A 15,290-nucleotide genomic window follows, 5' to 3' on the forward strand; every position below is an offset into this window, starting at 1 on the left:
TATTTAGCCAATTTTAATGCCATTTATTCCACCAGAAACAAATACTAAAATATCTAGAAATAGTTTGGATAAAGAAACATTTACATTTTAATACTTCATAATGTTGTAAATTTTGGGCTAAAATAACCCCCTGAGTCAAATTTGATCCCTTTCTATTTGAAGGGGCCAAGTAGAGTTTCAATTTCAACAGCTAAACTTCTGAGGGAAGATCTGAGAAAATAATGGTAGAATATCTAGTCCTTTGATGTAACTATCAGGCTCCACAGACTTGTCAAAATCAATGCAAAACTGAGGAGGATAGGCTGAAACACTTTGCAAAGCAGTATTTTTAGATAGGCTGCTTCACTTCCCTCCTTTTAAAACAGATGCAGATGAAATGCTCTCTGCATGAATGCACACTGACATTCTGTTCAACTGTTTTCTAAATGCAATACTGTGGATTTAAACAGTATGCTTTAATTTAAACAAAGTAGAATCTTATACACAATTTAGCTTAAGAGATGAAAAGAAACACTACTATGAAAATTACTTATCAAATACTCTGCTCTTTTAAAAGGTGATTTTAAAAGCAACACAGGACCAAAAACATCCAACTATTACTTTATTTATATTACTATGCTTAAGTTACATGGAAAAGACAACCAAGCAGTTCTGCCCCATATCAGGAAAAGTTTCCAATCAACACCAATTATGTGGTGACAAGTAACTAGGAATGGTGACATCTTTGGGTCAAGACTGACAAGGAAGAATGGGCTCTGATGCTACGGTTCATCTCCAACAAGAATATGGCACAATGGCCAGCACAAGCCATACTAACACTGAACCTTTAGCGCTGGTCACAAATTCGGATCTCTTCTCTGAAGCTAGCAAATCAAGTGAAATAACTGGGTTTAAAAAAAAGTTTTAAAATGAAGCCCAAATAAATTTAAGAACCATGCTCTTGACACATTTTCCTTTCAAAATTTACATAAAACACTTTTTCACTCTAATAGCCCAGATATTTTTCCTCACATAGCCCACCATGTAGCTGCAGATAGACTATTCTGCCTCAAGATGTAAACATAGGGGAAAAAAAAATTAACGGCATCCGCATAATATTCTCTCTACACACTGCTGTTGGATGGAAAATAGAAAATTAAAAAAAAAAAAAAAAAAGAAAGAAGGAAAGAAAGGTTCCATCATAGATTCTCACAACCTCTTGTTCCACAGTTCATGAATCCGACTCTGATGCTAAGGTGACAGTGTATGTAAGTAGATTTTTGTTTTCAGTGAAGAAGACCTGGGAAAAAGATGGATTTATCTCTTTTTCTTCAAGAGTTATCAGATGGTACATGCTCCTCAAAGCCCTCACTTTCTCGAACTAGCGCACGTTCTAGGATCACACGGCCTTCCTTATAACGCTGGCTGTCTTCAGTGGCAAACTCATAGATCCATCCCAGTTTGCTATTGCAGTTTTTGCAGCTCACATCTCGAACCATGTGGCGGCCAGTGAGCATGACCCGGTCTTGAACTTCACTGTATTGCAGGTTAACTACCTAAGAAACATGTGAAAACAAAATTGCAAAGCCATGTAAGTTATCTGCCAAAAATGGTACACAATATTTTTGTTGGTGCAAGAACAGCAACTTCAGAAAAGTGAATAGCAGTTGTTACTTTAGTCAAACCTACAATACACTTCCCAAAAGCTATTTTTACAAACTGCTGGGACAGGTAAGCATCTGTACTCAACTGGACATCTAATGTAATCATGCATTATTGTATTAGTCTAAATCACACTATTATACACATTAGTTACACTTCTGTGTTATAGTGAAGAGTCCTTAACTTGGAGTCATAAAACGTAGGTCTGGGTCCAACTGTTATAATTCACCACTCAATGATGAGTACAACTAAGGCTACCAATGCAAAAGAACCTAGTACGCAACAAGTACTCCATAAAAAGAAATTTGCCAGATTTGTTTCTGAAATTACATTTTATCTACAAAGAGACTGGGGTAGATTGCAATACATAGTTTTCAAGTGGGTTCAAAGAATCTGTGAAGAATTTCCAATGATTCTTAACACCCAATAATCTTCTACGCTTTACTTTTCTGTAAAGAGCCAGATAGTAAATATTTTTGGCTTTGAGGGCTATATGGTCTTTGTTATAGCTATTTAGCTCTGCTGTTGTAGCACAAAAGCAACCATAGATAATACACAGAAGAATAAATATGGCTGTGCTTCATTAACCTTTACTTACAAAAACAGGCAGCTGGCCTGCCATGGTGTGCCAACCCCTGCTCTATATCGAAATAAAGACCAAGGGGTATATACGCTATCAATTCTTCGAGAGAAAAAACTTGTTTCTAAGTGGAACAGAGGAGTGTCCACTGGAGAGGTTTAAGTTGAACTTCTAAGAACAGGACCTTGGACTAGTTCTGTTCCTTAGCGTAAAATATTTGGAAATTCAACTTTCCTGGTACACATTAGACTCCAGGAGGCAGAATCACATCAACCAATTTCAAAGCCAGCCAGAAATTAGAGAAGGAGGCAGACTATACATTAATGTGTAAGTCAGGAAGCACTCTTCCTGTTAGCAAACCTCTTAACCAAATCATAATCAGAAGGATGACTGGTAGGCATAAATTAAAGCAAGGGAAGTTGGTTAGACGATCCTTATTCACTTGCACTGTCAAACTATGACAGCTTAATGCAGCTACCTCCCTATAAGGAGAAATCAGTGATATGGGGGTGTCTTGGCCCCTTCAATAGTCTGTGAAGTCACTACCAAATTCTTACACTGAATGTCTTCTGAAGCAACGGAGACCACCCTTCTTATTATAATACAATCTTTAAACTCTCAACAATCAGTTCTACAGAGCACAGCTCTCATTCTGACTCTTCCTGGCATCTCCATGCTCTGAGGGGTATTCTGGTACTGCTATCAAATATATCCACTAAACCCACTTAGGATATGAAACTGTTTTTCCCCACCAACCTTGTTAAAAAGAAATGCTCTGCCAGTGGCGCCTGTGAATCGAGTGGAGATGAGTTCTGAGCGGTTGGTCAGGATCGTATCGCAGTTTGCACAGGAAAACAGACGGGTACCACCAATATGATCAAGGAAAATCCTGCCCATTTTTATAGTTGAAGTTCTAAAAACCTAGGAGCAAATGGAAAAGGACAAGAAACACATTACGATTTTTTGAAAAAATTTGTTAGTACCTACTTGGTGGTGTCATAGAGAACCATTTATATACACATATGTGATCTCTTTATAGTACTTAATACGTGAAATAGCCGACTCTGAACAAAAGGATCCAAAGTTCACACACTGAGGAAACAAATAGGTATACCCAAACTAAGAACATTTTAGAAGCAATAAATCAAGGAAGTAAACATGCTTAGGAAGGCCAAAGAATGGTATCACTTCTCTTTTGATCGGTATGAAAAAAACAGGAAGACAGTGGAATATCAAACTGAATGATGAGAAGCGCAAGCAGAGCGGTGAGAAAAGAGGTTTAGCACAGGGTTAAGTATACATTCTGAGTATGTGTAATTTGAGAAAAGACTTGTGGGACGAGAGTGGGATGATCAGATAAGAGTAGAAAAAGGGGCGATCAGAAAACAAGAAGAGGGCAGTCTGGTTCGAGAGCATGGGGGGCCTGGCTCTCTGGTCATCAGGTGCATCAACAACCACGAAGGGGTGACGGCACTAACAGTAGTTAAGTCTGAGTCTGTGGAGCACTGTACTAGGATGCTTTACTTATTTCAAAATCATCACGACAACTCTGTGAAGTTATTGCCCCCATTTCAAAGATTACCCAAGGTTACTAATTGGTCAAAGGTTACACAGCTTTCAAGTCCAGAAAATCGTGACCGGAATACGGCTCACCCAAGTCAAAGCCAAAATTTTTCCATTACTCTAGCACAAGAAGAGGACACACAAGATGGTCTAGGCTGGCATAAGGCTAGGAGAACAAGAACAGAGAAGGGAAAGATGAGCCGCCGTTATATAGCTTACTATTTTTAAGAAATCCTTCCAATTCAACAAATTACAGAAGTTCTGAAACATTGCAAAAAAATTTCTGAATCCAACTTCTGAAACAAGGATAATCACACTCCAATATTTTAAAACTTAGGAGAGTTAATATATGCTACTCCTTAAATTCACTACAATTAACCCCCTAAAATAGTATTTTTTTTTTAAGATCTAGATGTAGTCAAGAATACACTATAGCTTTTCATTTTAAAAAGCATTTATTCCTGTGTGTAGCGATCAGCTCCTATGTTTTAAATATTTAACATTATATGTCTTTAAAATGGCACGCAGAGCTAACACAGCTACCACTATGGAAAAGAAAAATCTAGAAGCCATGTGTAATCCATTGTCATCTTAAACTTGGGGAAATTCCATTACAACTTAAAAAGAAAATTCCATTCCTTCTAACATCTGTCAACTTCCTCAGCCATTAGGCAGTTATAATGTCATCAGAAATGTAATTATCACAAAGATAATTATGACTCCCATTACACATTATGATATGGAAGTTTAATAAAGAATGAAAAACAAAGTGACTATAATTACAATTTATAGCTTGTAAAAGGAAAGCCAGTGCACTAACAAAAGTGTCAGTGAGTAAACCCTGTGTAAAAACACAAGACTTAAGAAATGACATTTAGCTTTCTGATTATATTTCTGCAAAATGACAACAGAAGGTAAGACTTGCTGCTTATTGTTTCAGTCTCTAGGATAGCATTACTTTTCCCAGATGCCTAAGAACACATTATTTGTTATGCAAAGGTCAAAGGTTGCAAATCTGAGGCCTGCTGGCTGAATTCATTTGGTGGCAGAGGGATACAGCAGTGAACAAAACAACCCTGCCCTCACAAAACATAAGTGGACATATTTAATCTGGCCCACAGTTTTTATTTTAATAAAAAACTGTTGAGAATCATTTAAAATCTGAGAGATTTCATTAAGAGCCTGTATTGGGCCTTTTAAAAAAACAAAAAACAAAAAACAAAAAACAATGGGGAGAACTGGTAACACAGGGCATATATTCTCATAGGGCAACGACTAGCTAGAGCTGAGTGGTGGCTGCGACTCCCCCAGCTAGGCCATTTCATTTGCTTTGTGTCCATTCTGTGCCACAAAATTACTTCACCTGTTAAGACATTTGAGTTTATGACTCTTGATACAAATTAAGCATTCAACGACCCTGTGAGTAGTTGATTTTGGTCATGTTTCTTAATACCGGTCACTTACAGAAAGGAATCAACAGCAGGGTTTTATAGTCTCACCTCTGAAGACATAGTCCTCAGAATCTATATTTCTCTGAAAACTAGTGTTTGTGTAGTAATTTAGCCTCCAGCTTGGGCTTCTGGGAACTGTTACTTTCAAGCCAATTTTCCTTCAAACTTTTAAATATAATATTCATCTTGTAAGTTATTTCAACCATAATGCAAGAATAACTAGATATTTTTGAATTGACTGTGACAGATACAATACTATTGAGCAAAATGTTCAGAACTTCAAAATGAACTCTCCCTATACCTTCTACCTACATCTCGATGTTTGGTTCAGTATTACAACATAGCTGTGGCCATCTGCTTGCTACTGGATACAGGCAAACTATTTCTAAATGGGGTAAATAGATTTAACATGCTTTCTCTTCCCTGCTTCAAATTCAGACTATTTTTAACTTTTACCCAGCTATTTTTTTACTGGATTCAGTTACATGATTCATTACCAAGACTAAAAATATCTGTACAGAATCACTATTCCCAGTTGCAGTTGCCATTTGGAGAGTTCTATATATGTATATAAAACTGTAAAATGTAGTTCTTATTTGTCAAAAGAGATAAGCTAGAATGCCATGGAATCTAGCAGAAGCAGGCAAAACACCACTTGCTGTTGAAGGTCTCTGGGACGTAGAAAAACCTCCGCAGGCCATTGGGTCCCAGGTGTTAGGCTTTAGCTTCGCCGGGCTAGGAGTGCAACCTAGTGCTCACTTCCCCTGTGCACACTCAGGAGGACTGACGTCAAGCAGACTGCCACTTCATTACAGAAGGGGGAAGGTCATTAAAAAGCTAAGATATAACACCTGAATCAGGTTTCTCTGGACCTGGACAATATACTGAACTCTGCCTTAGACTTAATAATTTAGTGTCTACACTGTATGGGACACTGCATTTGGTACTTTACATACATACCACATTTAATCTTGACAATTTCTAAAGTAGATATGTATTATCCTAATTTTGTAGAGGAAGAAATAAAGACTGTGACTTTATGAAATCGGCCAAACTGGGATCTGAACTAAATTCTGCTCCAGTTCTTTTCACCCCACTTACTCTCTAGTGACCAGAAGACACAGCCAGATTCAGTCTTTCTCCGTCAGATTTATCATGCACCCCTCCTGCCTCCATGCTGAACCTCCTATATTCCCTAACTTTGTTGACGGCAACTCCAATCACTCTCCTAAACTAGAAACCCTGGCAACTTCTTTAAGAAACTGCAAAATTGACAATACCTCCGAAATCACTTTTCGAGGTCTTTCCTCCCCCTCCCTCATCAATGTCTTAGTTCAAATTCTCATCACTTCTAGATAAACCTCTTGTGGTCAGGGAGTGTGCATTAGTAAATGCAACATACATTCACAGGTGCCACTACATTTATGCTAAATTAGATAGTGCTACAAAAGGTACTTCAGCCTTACTTACAAAAGACATGGACTTTAGCCACCCCTTTCTAAGAGCTTATACAGACCACTCCTCTACAAACTTTGAAACTTTTTATCTGACAGGATAGAATATAGCTGATTCTTTAAAAACAATTTTCTTAAAAGAATAATTTACATAACATAGAATTTGGCCATTGTAAGTGTACAAATGAATGACTTTTAGTAAATTTACAAAGTTGTGCTACCATCACCACAAACCAGCTTTAGAATATTTCCATCACCTCCCCCAATCCCCACATACCCTTCTTCAGTCAATCTCCAGCCACAGGCAACCAATGATCTACCTTCTGACTGTTTTTACATCTAAATTATTTCCCAGGTATGCTAATCACCTTGCTTGGATTTAAAAGAGTACCAAATATCTTCAGTCACATATCTCTAAAATATCTTAAGAATGAATTGCTTTCACAGATGACAAATGTTCTCTGTATTGATTCTGGGGGCACTTACTGTGTCCCTAAGTAATAAAATGTGTGTTATGGTATCAGTGTTGAAGTTCAAGTTTATAACCAAAATTAGCACCAAACTCATCATTAATTATAGCTTTAAGATGCTCTCTTCCTTTTTAGCATTTCAAGCAAAAAAGAATCTAATAATCTTAATTTTTATAAGTGCCATTCTCCAAATAATTTAATATATAAGGTCTCCTGGGTACTAGATTTTCTTTGCTCTAGGTTATTAAAATCCTTAAAAGGTGGAAGTAAGAAAATTATCAAAATTGAGTGTTTAACTGGAAGCCTAACATCAGTTCATTTGAAATTACTGGAAACAGTGAGGTGTCAGGTTGAAAATATAAGTGAAATTCACATATGATATGTTGATATTTTAGTAAATGATTTCAATGGTTTCAATTTCCTCCCTCTTCAATAAATAGCATTTAGCTACCTAGAATTTTCAATTTCTATTTTAATAGGAGACTCCAGTGAAGCAATACATTAAGACCTTTACCTTTTTACAGATTTTTGTTTTAATTTATAGGATTTATAGAATCTAAGAGAAAAAATGGTTTTTCTCTTTCAGAAATCCATGAAAGACAGTCTCCAGGAATGTATTATTTTAAAAATTAAGACATTATGGACTATATAATTTCCTAGTTTGAGTCCAGGTCAATAAAACAATTCTCTAAAAAAGGTTTTTTGAGATTTAGTTTTTTAGAGCAGTTTTAGGGTCACAGCAAAATAAGGCAGAGATTTTCCACATGCTCCCTGGCCTCACAAATGCATACCCTCCCTCATTATCAACATCCTTCACCAGAGTGGTACATTTGTTACAACTGATGAACCTGTAATGACACATCATAACCACCCAAAGTCCATAGTTTATTAGGGCTCACTCTCAGTGTTGTACATCTTATGGGTTTCAACAAATATATAATGACATGTATCCATCATTACATTATCACTGCTTTAAAAACTCTCTGGGCTCTATTCATCCCTCCCTCCCCCACCAACCCCTGATCTTCTTACTCTTTCCATAGTTCTTCCTTTTCCAGAATGTCATACAGTTGGAATCATACAGTATATAGCCTTTTCAGATTGGCTTCTTTTTCTTACTAATATGTATTTAAGGTTCCTCCAAGTCTTTCCATGGCTTGATGGCTCATTTCTTTTCAGTGTTGAACACTATTCAACTGTCTGGATGTACCAGTGTATTTATCCATTCACCTACTGAAGGACACTGTGGTTGCTTCAAAGTTTTGACAATTATGACTAAAGCTGCTATAAATATCCCCATGCAGGTTTTTGTGTGGACCTAAGTTTTCCATTGGGTAAATGCCGAAGAGTGTCACTGCTGGATTACATGGTATGTTTAGTTTTTTAAGAAACCACCACACTGTCTTCCAAAGTGGCTGTACCATTTTGCATTCCCACTAGCAATGAATGAGCTCTACAACCTCACCAGCATTTGGTGGTGTCAGTATTCTGGATTTTGGCCATTCTAATAGGTGTGTAGTGGCATCCCACTGTTTTAATTTGCTTTTCCCTGATGACATATGATGTGGAGCATCTTTTCATGTGCTATTTGCCATCTGTGTATCTTCTTTGGTGAAGCATCTGTTAAGGTCCTTGGCCCAGTTTTTAATTGGGTTGTTTTGTTATTGTTGAGTTTTAAGAGTCCTTTGTATATTTTGGGTAACAGTCCTTTATCAGATATGTCTTTTGCAAATATTTCTTTCAGTCTGTGGCTTGTTTTTTCATTCTCTTAACATTGTCTTTCACAGAGCAGACTTTTTCATATTAACGAAGTCCAGCTTATCAATTATCTATTTTCATGGGTCATGCCTTTGGTGTTGTATTTAAAAAGTCATTGCCATACTCAAGATCATCTAGGTTTTCTCCTATATTATCTTCTAAGAGTTCTATAGTTTTGCATTTCACATTTAGGTCTGTGATCCACTTTTGAGTTAATTTTTGTGAGTGGGGGTGTAAGGTCTGTGTCTAGATTCATTTTTTTGCATGTGGATGTCCAGTTGTTCCAGCACATTTAAGATTATCTTTGCTCCACTGTACTGCCTTTGGTCCTCTGTTAAAGATCAGTTGACCACATTTATGTGGACCTATTTCTGGGCTCTCTATTCTATTCCACTGATCTATTTGTCTATTCTTTCACCAATACCATACTGTCTTGATTACTGTAGATATATACTAAGTCTTGAAGTTGGGTAGTGTCAGTCTTCTGACTTTATTCTCCTCCTTCAATACTGTGTTGGCTATTCTGGGTCTTTTGCCTCTTTATAGAGACTTTAGAAACAATTTGTTGATATTCACAAAGTAACTTGTTCGAATTTTGACTGAGACTGCATTGAATTTACAGAACAAGTTAAGAAGAACTGACATCTTGACAACATTGAGTCTTCCTATCCATGAACATGGAATCTCTCTCCATTCATTTAGTTCTTGTTGATTTCATTCATCAGAGTTTTGTATTTTTCCTCATATAGATCGTATACACATTGTTAGATTTGTATCTAAGTATTTGTTTGGCGGGGGGCAGGTGTGCTAATGTAAATGGTACTGTGTTAATCTCAAATTCCACTTGTTCACCACTGGTACTGATTTATACACACCACACAAACATACACACTAACAAATATCCTGTTCATTAGTCTGGCTCATTGCTGAATATATTCTTTAAAAGCAGGGGTCAGCAAACAAAGACCTATGGACAAAATTCAGCTCATCACCTATTTTCGTATGACCCACAAGCTAAGAATGCTTTTTACACTTTAAAACGGTTGGGGAAAAAACACTGAAAGAATATTTTGTATCATGAAAATTACATGAAATTCAAATTTCAGTGACCATAAATAAAGTTTTATTGGGACACAGCCACACCCATTTGTTTATACTTAGCTGCTCTCTCACTACAATGGCAGAATTTGAGTATTTGCTACTTAAACCTTATGGGCTGCAAAGTTCACAATATTCACTATCTAGCCCTTGACAGAAAGTGTGCTGACCCTTGCTGAAAAAATTGTTTGGAGAGCAGAAGAGCTTTTCATTTAGAAAGCAGACAGTCTTTCTCAGAAAAAAAGGAAACTCGATTGGCATTCACGGTTAAGGATCAACAGGTGTATCCAACAAAATCATTTTAATCCCACTCCCCTTTTCTTCATGGATTTTCTAACTAAAGTCCTTAGCTTTCTGTGGTAAATTCAGCATGTTGAAGATCAACAATACAAAGATTATAAAAATAGATAGTATACCCAGCTGCTGCCTCCTTCTCTCTCCACCCCCAGGATTTAAACAATGTAGCCCAAATACTTGAACTCAGGGTTCAAATCTCAGCTCTGCCGCTTAAAAGCTGCACAAACTTTGGGTAAGGTATCCTCACCTCAGTTTCTTCATCTATAAAACGGTGACAGCGGTACCCATCTCTGAGTTGTGAAAATTAAATGGCGATAATACATTTTGAGAACAGTGCGTGGCACACAATAAATGCTAAATAAAGATCAATCTAGTAAAATTAGATTATCTTCTTCAACATTCTCCACCTGAACTTCCCCCTCCAATTACAGATGAAGAAAGCAAGGCTCAGAAAGGATATGAAATAAACAATAATTAACTGGCTTCATTTCCTGTTAATCACTGCAAAGCTAAGTGACCAGGTGATAGAAATTACATGCAGGAGGAAAGTCAGAAACCTTTTGAAGCATCTCAAATTCTCAGTACCATAATTCTAGGTCTTAAAATAGGCACTTGCCCTCCCTGTAACTAATAATCCAGTTTGGACTCAACCATGGCAAGTAGAATTCACGGAAGGAGGAATCACACTTCCCAGCCCTAAAAATACCAGGGAGGCATCTCTAAGAACCCTCTGGTGGGAAAACACCCAGTCCACAGATAGACTTTTCCTGTGTAAAAGAATTATTTCCTCAGGGCATTTCCACAGACCACAAAACACACACTCCACCCAACTCTATCGATCATTGGACAGGTAAGAGGGGCTTTTCCACCGCACTAGGAGGTGGTGGGCAAATGCAAGACACAAAGACTCTCTCCTGCAGGGAACTGAGTGTGCAGGAGCCTAGTGCAGAAAGGGTTAAAGGAATCTGCCCTTCCAGGAAAGGCTGTGTTTTGCAATGGTTTGGCTAAAATGGAAACATGCGGGAGCAAGCCTGTATATCTGGTTTTCCGTCTCTTCCCTCTCCAAAAAGGGAAGGAACAAAACTCAAAGGACTTTTAACAGTGCTGGGTTAATTACTACAATTAACATCTAACTCTACTGTAATCTCATCAACTATTTCACACCAATTTGTGATGAAGTTCTATTGAAAACCTACACGAGAAAATAATAAATTGAGTTTGATCCATAAAACCAATTTTCCAATTTTTTTTTTTTTTTTTAACAAAATATTCACCAAGCCAAGGTTTCGGTGACACAAGAAAGCTATGCTTTCCTCTTGCTCTCTTGCAATACCTGACCAGTTTACTTTGCTGTTTCAAATGATGTTCTGGTTGTGAAATCAGGTCTTCATTTGACAGTAACTTTTATATTTTTGTTCTTGCCCTGCAAATAATGCCTTTGTTGTTGTTAAACGTTTTCCAAGTTCACTATGTTTCTATAATTCTTATTGTTCAGTCATCTCTAGAAAATAAGACTAGTCATGTAACTCAGTGAGTCAGCTAAACAATCTGAGTTGATAATCTCCCCAAAACAGCTTTTGACAAGACAAATTCAAGATCTCTCATTTGCTGTGATGCAATACCATGAGTCAAAAAAGCCTCTAATTGGATGGACTGGAGTACAATTTAACTGTCTGCTTTCCTGATTCAGGTGTCAAGTAGCAAGCTTCATGTCACAGCTAAGGTTCAGTTCCTACACCACCGAGACATTACTACACAGGATTACCAGAGAAAGTGACATTGGTTTATATAGCCATTTAGGCACTATGAAACCTAAAGTGATAATCTGGGCAGGATTATACTTAGTAGGACTATCTTCACATCTCGATATTTAGGACTAGCTTCATGTCTCATGGACTGTTTTTTTGGAGGGTAGTAGCTAATTTAATCTTGTTTTTAGACTTAATTTTGGCCTTATTTCCCTTCCTTTTTTATTTTCTAAACCTTTCTTTCCTACCACTTAAATAGAGCAAAAGAAAAGGCAACTAAGTCTGGCGAAAGGTCCTCAATGATCCAGCCAGATTATTTTAGAAGCAGCAACATGTATTTTACATGTCGTTAAAATCCAATTTAGTGTTCCTGTATAGAGTTAAATAACTTAAGCACATTTCATCAACACCCTCTCCTATAGATAAGTTGGCTGCCAGAAATAAACTTAAGGAAAAAAAAAAAAAAAAAAAGCCAAACAGTAAGCCTGTATTGGGCACTGAGCTGGGTGAGAATGTGATAAAGGCAGACATTGGTCCTTTCCAAGGAGCATGACATTTTACCTGGTATTCCAGTACAAAGCCAGAAAGATAATGGCATACGTGGAAAATACTTTGTGTGCCAAACTCCACAAGCTCTACCTTCTCACTATCTATAAAGGCTCTGGGCCTCTTTTTTTCCTCCTAGGCCTCTGTTTGCCCAATAGCATCCCAAAGCCGCTTCATTTTCTAAGTCTAATTAACATCAATCCACTCTAGGATGCTTCACTCTTACTTCTCACTGCCCCATTTTTGAACTCCTACAACATCATTTCATAACTTACTAATATTTAACTGCGTACTGTTACCCAATTTCATTTGCCTATGTTTTTTACTAAAAACTGTGCGTTTCTAGAGAAAAGATCGTAAATTCTTTGCAACTTCCTTCTTACCTAACATAGTGCGAGTATGCAATAAACTTTTAGGGAAAGATTCCACCAAGACACTTCACATCTGGCACAAATATGTACCCTGGACACACTTCATGCATTTTGGTTCGTCTTTTGTTGGAACACAGCTGCAACACTGTATACGCGACTGTGCAAGATTAGCTAATACCCTATTACCCCCCGTTACTTCAGCAGCAAGTCTAATTTCCCCAAAACCCAAGGTTAGCCTGAGGTTACTTCAGGTTTTCCATCTGCCAAAGAGATCTGGTATAAAAAGCCTCAGATTACCAACAGGGCTCTGTAAACAGAAAAAATTTAAAAATAAATGAGCTGTACACCTTCCCAGACTCTCCGCGCAAGGGGAGATTAATCGGTGTCCGGATTAAACAGATCTTTGTAGTATTCCAATTTTCCAACTCCCGCTGTCCGGAATACTCATTGTCCTACCTACGAGTGCACAATAAAGGGGTGGCCAGGGCGCGCATACGCCCCACCGACGAGGAAAGCAAGGATGCTGTTCGCCGTGGGGCAGCAGGCGGCCGCGCGACCCCCCGCGCCGGTGAGCACCGCCGCAGCCGCCCACGCCCCGCAGCCCCGGCTGGCCCCAGCTGATTGCGGGCACGTGACGCCGCGGGCCAATCGGGAGGGGCCGGAGCCCGAGCGCGGCACAGCCAGGCCTCCTCCGGCACAACAAACACGGGCCGGAAACAGCTGAGCGGGCGGCCCCGCGGCCCCGGACGCCCGACGGCCGCCCAGCAGTTGCGCCACGCCCTCCGTCAAGAGGGCGGGTACCCCTCCCTCGGCCCGGGGGTCTCCTGGGGTGCAGGAGGGCAGGGTGGCGGGCATCCAGCCTTTGGGGGGCAGCAAACAAAAGCCAACGCCGACCCCCACCCATGGCCAGTGCCAGCCGAAAGGGGATGTGGCCCCTTTGAAGGACAGGCCACGGCGTGGCGTTATTAACGCCGCACATCTCGGAGTCGAGTTCGGACTTCACCTCGGGGCCATGGGCGCAGGCCCCGGCGGAGACCGCGGCGGCGCGGAGTCCGGGGCGCGCCTCCGACACTGCGGCGGGGACGCGGCCCGTGGGGGCGGGGCAGCCCAGGCGACGGGGTCGCCGGCCAAACCGCCCGCGGAGGGGCGCCGGAGGCCCAGGCCGCGACTTGCAGGGCCTCCGAGGCTGCGCCGGGGCGGGAGGGCGCGGGCGCCGAGATGGGGGTCGCGGCTGTTGCGGTTGCGCCGGTTGCCCCGGTTGCGCGGCGGGGGCGGGCTGACGGCGGCCGCCGCGCCTGGGCCTCACAAAGAGGAAACAGGCCAGCTCCTCAGCCCGCAGCCCCGGCACCGGAGCCCGCCCAGAGGGGCGGGGGTCGGCCGCGCTGGGACCCCGGAGGGAGCGCGGGGAGGAAAAGGCACTTCCTGCCTGGGCCCCCCGCCCCGGGCCAATCCCGAGTGTTTCGAAGCCGCTGACCCGGAGGGGGGCCTCAGGCCCCCTCGGGCCCCGAATCCAGCCCCCGACCACCGCACTCACACCGAGCGGCTGTAAGATCCGCGGCCGCCAGCGGCTCTTCGGTCCTCAGCTGAGATGAAGCCCCCTCAGCCAGCGGAGTCTCCAGGTTTAGTCAGGCCCTGGCCTTGGCCCCGCCTCTCCCTGGTTGGGCCTCAGCGTCAATCACCTGGCGTAGCCCCGCCCCTCGAACAGTCGGCTCTCCCGGTTGGTGCAGAACGCCTATCATTTCTAGACCCCGCCCCCTCCCCGGCACCCTGCCCTTTCCGCTGGGCCCCGCCCCTTCTCTGGCTCACCCTCCCCCACTCCCGCTCCCCTTTGCGTCGCGGCCCACCCCTCCCAGAAGCCGCAGACCCAGGGCAATGTCCCTGCAGCTCGCCCCGCCCATGACCCAACTCCCGGGACTCGGACAGCCAATCAAAGACGCTAACTCTGCCCCCTCTCCAGACGCAGCCAATGTGGAGAGACCTGAGATCCACCCCCTTCCCAGCTGAGAGCACACAACAGCGTCCACGTGAGTCAGCTTCTTAAAGGAGACTGCCCGGCCTTTCTAATTGCTGCCGCTGAGAGACATTGCGCGTCATCAGCGTCACCAGGTGGTGGCTAGGGCCTAGTTTCCTGAGGCCCAGTGATGAAAACAACAGGCAGTTTTTCTAGGCAAAGCAGGTGCCTGGATAGTTTAAATGCACCGTGTAATTAATTTCTTTGAGATTGTTTACTCTTGCCCCTCCTTACAGTAGGCCACCTTTTACTTACAAACCCCAAACCCTTTGAGTCTGGGCATATGGGAACTCCTGAAGAAA

General features: G+C 41.2%; 1 protein-coding gene across 1 annotated transcript; it reads right to left on the reverse strand.

Annotated features, from left to right (window-relative positions):
- Positions 1–588: 588 nt before the first annotated feature.
- On the reverse strand, positions 589–14,666 carry YPEL5 (yippee like 5). The gene is made up of 3 exons (XM_082356856.1): positions 14,512–14,666; positions 2,978–3,142; positions 589–1,535 (listed from the first exon to the last, which is right to left on the reverse strand). Exons 2-3 carry the CDS (start codon positions 3,116–3,118, stop codon positions 1,311–1,313), a joined length of 366 nt encoding a protein of 121 aa, XP_082212982.1. The 5' UTR covers positions 3,119–3,142; positions 14,512–14,666; the 3' UTR covers positions 589–1,310.
- Positions 14,667–15,290: the final 624 nt, after the last annotated feature.

Source organism: Balaenoptera borealis (assembly GCF_965194805.1).
Source record: "Balaenoptera borealis genome assembly, chromosome: 15".
Taxonomy (NCBI): domain Eukaryota; kingdom Metazoa; phylum Chordata; class Mammalia; order Artiodactyla; family Balaenopteridae; genus Balaenoptera; species Balaenoptera borealis.

Coding starts and splice junctions, on each gene's coding strand:
- YPEL5 (XM_082356856.1), bottom strand. CDS start 3,118: ATGGGCAGGATTTTCCTTGATCATATTGGTGGTACCCGTCTGTTTTCC. Junction 1,536..2,977: donor GAGCATTTCTTTTTAACAAG/GTTGGTGGGGAA, acceptor CATGTTTCTTAG/GTAGTTAACCTGCAATACAG.